Source organism: Ictalurus furcatus, chromosome 14 (genome assembly GCF_023375685.1).
Source record: "Ictalurus furcatus strain D&B chromosome 14, Billie_1.0, whole genome shotgun sequence".
Lineage (NCBI taxonomy): Eukaryota > Metazoa > Chordata > Actinopteri > Siluriformes > Ictaluridae > Ictalurus > Ictalurus furcatus.
In genome coordinates, this window is record NC_071268.1 from 3,593,523 (window position 1) to 3,600,888 (window position 7,366).

General features: G+C 46.6%; 1 protein-coding gene across 1 annotated transcript; it reads right to left on the reverse strand.

Moving 5' to 3' along the window:
* Window positions 1–731: 731 nt before the first annotated feature.
* btg1 (B-cell translocation gene 1, anti-proliferative) lies at window positions 732–7,004 on the reverse strand. The gene is made up of 2 exons (XM_053641770.1): window positions 6,576–7,004; window positions 732–4,099 (listed from the first exon to the last, which is right to left on the reverse strand). Exons 1-2 carry the CDS (start codon window positions 6,718–6,720, stop codon window positions 3,693–3,695), a joined length of 552 nt encoding a protein of 183 aa, XP_053497745.1. The 5' UTR covers window positions 6,721–7,004; the 3' UTR covers window positions 732–3,692.
* Window positions 7,005–7,366: the final 362 nt, after the last annotated feature.

Sequence of the window (7,366 nt, forward strand, 5' to 3'; positions counted from 1 at the left end):
AATAATAATGATGATGATGAGGTATTATATTCAGGGCCATTCTATTACTCTGTAATAATAATAATAATAATAATAATAATAATAATAATAATGATGATGATGATGAGGTATTATATTCAGGGCCATTCTATTACTCTGTAATAATAATAATAATAATAATGATGATGATGATGAGGTATTATATTCAGGGCCATTCTATTACTCTGTAATAATAATAATAATAATAATAATAATAATGATGATGATGATGAGGTATTATATTCAGGGCCATTCTATTACTCTGTAATAATAATAATAATAATAATAATAATAATAATAATAATGATGATGATGATGAGGTATTATATTCAGGGCCATTCTATTACTCTGTAATAATAATAATAATAATAATAATAATAATAATGATGATGATGATGATGATGAGGTATTCTATTCAGGGCCATGTGGCTGAACTGCATGTTCTCTGTGCGAGTGCGTCGACGCCCGTTCCCCTTTTCGGCGGGGTGGAACAGCTGCAGAGCAGCCCGGGTCAGGCCCGTCTTCCCCTGGTGGTTTACACGTCTACCGTCTGCTATTTCCTGAGCGCAGCCCCAGAGAAGAATGGAGCGGAAAGTTTCCCCCGCTTAACCGAACGCGCGCTCCCTGTGATGCTTTCTGAGAAGGAAGTCAAAAAATAATAATAATAAATACAATGACAGGGAGGAGTGAAGAATAAGACCAGGCTTTCTGAGAACCGTTGCCAAGATAGGAAATCTTTTATTACAGAAGGAAGGTGGGGGTGGGGTGGGAAAAAAAAACAACAAAAAACTTTTTTTTTTCTCCAAAATATAGAAAATCTATACAACTTCCTCACAATCAATTTACATGAACTGTACAAATTTACAGCAGTTCATTAAAAACATACCCAAGGAAAAGAAAAAGAAAAGAAATAAAAACACAGATCACGACGTAGACAACTTTTCAAAGCGTCTTGGGTGGATTCTTTTGTTTTTTTTCCCCTGGGTATTTTTTATTTTTTTTAATAAGAAAAAAAAAAAAAAAAAAAAAAAATGACAAAGGATAAATCTATTGGCACAGAGCATGGAAACAATTAATATACCAAAACAACTTTGGTCCTCGCCAACACTCCTGCCACAAATGGCTTCGTTTATGAAAGAGCGATCCGTGTTAAGACCCAAAGGAAATACTTCCGAGGTCTAAATTATTGGCACCTTCCTCTGCGTAAATGTTACGTCTGTATTCTACGAGACGCTGTTACCACTACGATACGTTCTACAGACACGTTAGAAAACACCTCGCGTGTGAAAGTGACAATAATTCCACTGGTTGTCGAAAAGATTGATTTAAAAAAAAAAAAACAACAACAAAAAAAAACAATAAACGACACAAATGAACGCAATTCCCTTCCAACACGCACGTATCCGTAAGGGATTCGCTGAATGTCTGAGGCCTGAGTTTTGGCAATACATTCCTTGTAGAGAGACTTCTCGCATCTCGGTGTCGCGCAACTTCAGCGTCGGAAACATAGTGCATTTTATACGTGTGCTCTTTCCTCTGAACGTCCGACGTCGCTGAAGCCTGCGGGTTCTACGTGTTCGGGCGTGCGGGGGCTTGGCGGGAGGGGGACGCAGGAGTGATGCGAGTGCTGTTCTAAATCGTAGGTTGTGAAAACGTCCGAATTGGGGGAGACGCGCTATTAAAAATAAAAATCCTCCCTCTGAATAGTCAGGGGCGAGTGCTGGCTGGCCGTCTGTCCGAGACCGCATAAACGTCCGGAGAGCGTGGTACGTCCGCCTGCCTCGGGCTCGTCAGTTCGCATTTACTAACCCGTGATGTGAAACTGCGTCAGCCGGGTTGAAAGATATTAGCGTCTACGCCTGCGTGCTACTGCTGGAGAAGAGTAGGACAAACTAATGGGAGAGAGAGAGAGAGAGAGAGAAAATGGTGCATCAACGTCTTGGCTTCATCGCCCCACACACACACACAGATCTTGTCCCACCCACATTAGTGTGTATCTGATCTACCGTGAACAGATCAACACGAATCCGTCCGTCAGCACCACCGTGAGCCGAAGCCAGTTAGATCTGTTCTCTCTCTGGGTCTGGAGTGCACTCAGTGTGTGTGTGTGTGTGTGTGTGTGTGTGTGTGTGTGTGTGTGCGTGCTGGCTGGCCTCTCCTCACGGCTGTTCAGTGTATACGCGGTGATTTGGGGGGTGGGGTTTGAGGGGTATCAGGGGGAAGGGATTGTAGCTGCCCTGGTCTAGTGTGTGACCCCCTACCCCCCCTCATCCACATCATCCACATGCACCCAGCCTGAGGAGGGAGGTGTGTGTGTGAGAGAAGAGTGCGCTCCAGCACGCCTAACGGTCCGCTCTTCCATTAGCAGGCGACACAGCCAGGCTTGGCAGAGACGCACACGGTGCGAGGAAAATGGCGGAGAAACACCTGCTCCCGCTTCGAACGGGCACAGGAATAGACTAGCCTTGCCGGTTTAGGCATAAAAACCAAAACGCATGATGGTTATCATATCTTCAACACTCACACACACACACACCAGTGCAGGATCGTCAACACTCCCACTGCTCATAATAATAAACTCACACAAGCAAAGCGCTCCTCTCGCACACCTTGGTCTCGGATTAAAACCACTGGAAAGTTTAAAAACTGCATGAAGCCCCCCGGGCCGGTATACACCAGTTGATGGTCACTTTTTTTCCCCCTTCAACTCTGTTGGTCTGCGGTTTGTCGTCTGGGGATAAAGCGCGTTCACGACGCTACATAAAAAGAAAAAAAAAAATCAAATGTAAGTGTTGGATTATTATTATTATTTTTAAATTAACGTTCCACGCCATGTCCACGTCAAAAAGTGCATTCTAAGCAGTCTAGGAGACTGGGACAACTACGCTACGTCTTTCGTTTGGCGCCACAGAATGAAATTGGTCTCCCAGTGACGGTGAAATGAAGTGGAACCGATACCCTAGTGGGAAACGACGACATTTCTGTCACGGCGCTGGGAAGGCGAGAGCCGCGACCAGCAGCGCGAAGGACGAGGGCTTTTCCCCACAGGACTCAAACGGAGAAGGGAGTTTTGCTCAAACTTTGGGTTGGTCAGAAGCCCAGGAGGAGGAGGAGGAGGAGGAGGAGGAGGTCAAACGCTGGCAACAGCAGTAACTCCGGCGCTGAGATGGGAGGATTGAAAACAAAAACAGTGCCTCATGGAGCGCTAAAAAAATAAAAGATACATTTCTCTCAAAACCGATCCCCTCGGCACCAGCGCAGCTGCCGGTACCTGGGCTTCAGAGCAACCGTTTTTGGTTTGTTAAGATTTCGGTGTTGGCGAAGCGGTGAAACTAACAAAAGAGAGCAAAAGTGCAAAGTCACCATTGATGGACACGAGTAAAAGCCCCTAGCCCGGCCACTCGGACCAGTCTATTCCAGAAAGCGGGGCGATATCTCACGCCTTCATAGCTGCCCCAGGGTCTGAGCCTCTGGTTGATTCAACACACAAAGAACAGACAACCAAAAACGAGCGCAATTAAACCTGTGAGGTTTCCATCGCCTGAACATTAGGTTACATCCTCTGCTTTTTTTTTTTTTCTTTCTCCTCTTTCATGATTTTTTTTTCCTCTTTTTTTTTTTGCATTATTTAAAAAGAAACAAACAAAACAAAAAAAACACGACGAGCCGCGACTCTAACTGGACACGGTCATCATGTAGGGCTTAGCCGGGCTGGTTCGGCCGAGCACCAGCAGTTCTTCCTTGCAGCTGATGTGACTATCCAGCATGGACGACACGGATGAGGCGGAGCTTGCGGTTCCAGTGGAAGCGTGGACGCTGGCGTTTCCATTAGCGCCGGTGCTGGGCGGCGATTCGTAAAGGACGCAGATGGAGCCGTCCTCGCCGATGCGGTACGACACCTCGAACGGGTCGACCCAAAGCGTGAGCTCGCTGGGCAGCAGCAGGTAGAGCTGCTGCGTACTGAGGCCGATGCGCTGGCCCGCCTGGCCCACCAGCGGGTCCATCTTGTGGTTGATCCGGATGCAGCGGTAGCCCGAGCCCTTGCACGGCCGATCAGGAAACCAGTGGTGCTTGTATTGCTCTGGTGGGAGAGAAAAAATAATTAATTAAATAAATAAAAAGGGCAACGGTCATTCGGTCGAAATCGAAGAGGGGAAAAAAAAAAAACAACTGGAAACTGCTGCAATCAATCATCAATCAGTGCATATTAATGAGAAATGCAGAAATTAAAATAAATAAATTAATCAACTTTCTGGGATTGCTCACGAATTAAGAACAAGTGCGGAACGCATCAAACGTAAACAACCGAAGAGCGACAATCCACGGGCGCCTCGAGGCTCTGAACCGATCATCAAAAAGCGCGGAACAGCAACACTCTGACGAACGCACGCGTGGGCGTTAGGACCGGGCGATACCACCACCATACGGTGTCGATCGACTGATCCGATTACGTCCTGACACACTCTTCTGAGATATCTTTTTTTATTATTATTATTTTAATTATTGCAAACTGAACAGCAGCTGATTCGATGTACTATTTAACATGCTCTTTAAAACTTGTTTAAAAAGATACACGCGGTGTTATCGTCTTTTTGCCTTATTGTAAATGCATTTTATAGCTTGTTTTTGTCTACACTTTTCTTTTTTAAACAGTGAAACTAAAGGCCAAAGTCTGTGGAGATTTGTATTTATGGTGGAAAAAAACACACTGCTGGATAACCGATAAATGGCCATAAACCGTCTCGCGAGGGCTACGTGACACGGCCATTTGATTGCACAATCCCCTCTTGGCCTGTGCGTCACAAAGTCCTCGATTGATGGTGCTGAACAACAAGAGCAAAAGGTTCAAGCCCTGGCAGAGCAGCTGTAGGGGAGGAGCTCTGCTCTTAAAGAGAAGCCGTCCCAGTTTCAGCCAGCTGCTCGCCGAAACAGCGACCGGACCCGGGCCTGCTCCACGCATCGCACAGAACACACACAAACCGTGAGTGTCTGATCTGGCGTCTCGACATGGCACGTTATGTTTGTTCACAACGTGGTGAATATCTTACAGGGTTAAACTTCACTCCTACAAAAGCTTACTTTATTATCAGGACGGGACTGGGATCCGTGCCCCCCCCCCCCCCCCCCTCTCTATCTGAGGCGGTATCATGTTTCAGGAAGACGACAGAAGGTTCCAGCATGCTCCGACGCCTAAAATAGGCCAAACCCCACAGGCTACCTGTGGACACGTCCTGTACCGGAGAACGCCTGCTCAGCGCTCGGGAAAACGGCGTCCGAATAAACCAGTCGTATCCACTTATTCTAGAAAAGTCCCGTTATACTTCGCGTTTTGGTTTTTCGATGAATAACCGGACATGGACGTCCAGCTCCCAGGCTCCGAGGAGACTTTCGACACAAGTCAGTGGAGTGGACTGGAGCCGTTAACTTTGTCAGCGGTGTTTGTTCAGTACGGCCGTGTATTTATATTGCGAGTCCCATGTAAAGAAAGAGCTCTAATACAAAAAGAAAGAAAAAAAACCCTCTCCTCGAGCGAAAGAGCCAGTGACTCGGAGCCCATCTCCTCCTCCAGCTGCGGCCATTTTGTCTCTGAACGACAAGAACAGCTGTTTACAAACACCACTGCAGCTGCCTGGGGCTTCATCCGAGAGGATTATAACCCAGAACAGTTCTACCTACACACACGCACATTAATACTAAAACTAAATATTACAACCACATCCGGAGCTTTCGGTTTAATTAACTCCATATCATCTTCTGTCTCAGAAGAACACAATGAAACTATTATAAACACTATACTACGGTTTTTCCGTCCTAAACAAAGGAATAACACGATAATAACGAATGTAGAAGTTGTAGTACTAATAATAATGGAATTTTATTTGGTAAAAAAAAAAAAACACACATTTATGAGGTGTTTTATTCGCGTTAGCGCCTTTACGCGTTGTGAGGACGGTAAACACACTGATGTGTGTATAGGTGTGTATGTGTAGAAACGTCACAGGGTTGGAAAACTGCTGAAATGTTCATCTCCACACAGGGTTTTGTTTGCTTCGAGGGGCATTACGTAATTCTCGGAGTTTTCCTCCTGTTCTCTGGAGACGCTTCTTCACAACAAACCTACAGAAAACATCCCTCAGAACATCTCAACCCTCTGAATGACCTCCTCCTCCTCCTCCTCCTCCTCAACACCTGGAGCTTTACAGGAATCAAATGAGTTTTAAAAAGCTCAAATCATTTAATCGTCGAGCTGTGTGTGTGTGTGTGTGTGTGTGTGTGTGTGCGTGTGTTTTCGGCTCGTTTCCGTCTATGTGGCTCTGCGTGAACACAAAGACACGGTCTGTCTCTGTCCAAACAAAACACACTCGGGCGCGAGCGCGCGCGCATTTTTCCCTAACCGTCTTTTAGCAATGACAGGGGCGCGCGCGAGAGAGAGAGAGAGGGAGAGAAAGGAGGGGGGAGAAAAACAAGAAGAAAATAACAAACACTCGTTTCAAATGGAGGAGGAGGAGGAGGGGGAACAGACAGAAAGGGAAGATTATAACTTCTTCAGTTCTCACCTGCCATCATGTCCTGGAGAATCTGGCTGAACGTCTGAAGTTGTCGGTCGTTCACGAGTCCCTTCACGCGCAGGAACCTGGACAGGAAACCGACGGCGGCGCTGATCTCGGACTTCATAGTTCCGCGCGCGCAGAGCGGATGCATCGAGGAATCTTTCACCACGCAGCGTCGCGCGCTTCACCTTCACGTCTTAACGTCAACTCTGTTAGTGCCTCCGTTTTCCGGTGAGGTTTTTTTTTTTTTTTTTTTTCTTTTACGGCCGATGCTGGGCATGTATTTATCCAGGAAATGTTTGTGGTGGTGGTGGTGTTTCTTTTGGGATTTTTTCTCCCCCCGACCAAGGTATCCTTCTTGTTCCGTGATGACGTCACTGCACGGCGACTCCGCAGACCTACAGAGCTCCCAGTACTGAAGAAGAGGACAGCTGGGTATATATACCGTGCTATGACTCCGCCCACAGCTCACCCGCAACAGCAACAGCACTGGACCAATCAAAGGAGAGCGACGCCGTGACGCATGCGCGGAGGAGGAGAGTGTTTGCGTCACTCCCACAGAAAAACAGCCTGTTTTTCTGGGGCTGATTGAGGAGTTGAAGAAGAAGGGGACGGATTTAATTTGTCACACAGGCACAACAGTACAGTGGAAAAAAATGATTATCTTCTCCTGTCAGGAAGGTCAGAGGTTAGAGTGTGTGGTTAAGGAGCAGAGAGGTTTACGGGCCTCGCTCAGGGGCCCAACAGTGGCAGCTTGACCCCTGACCTTCTGATCAGTATCCCAGACAATACTCTGT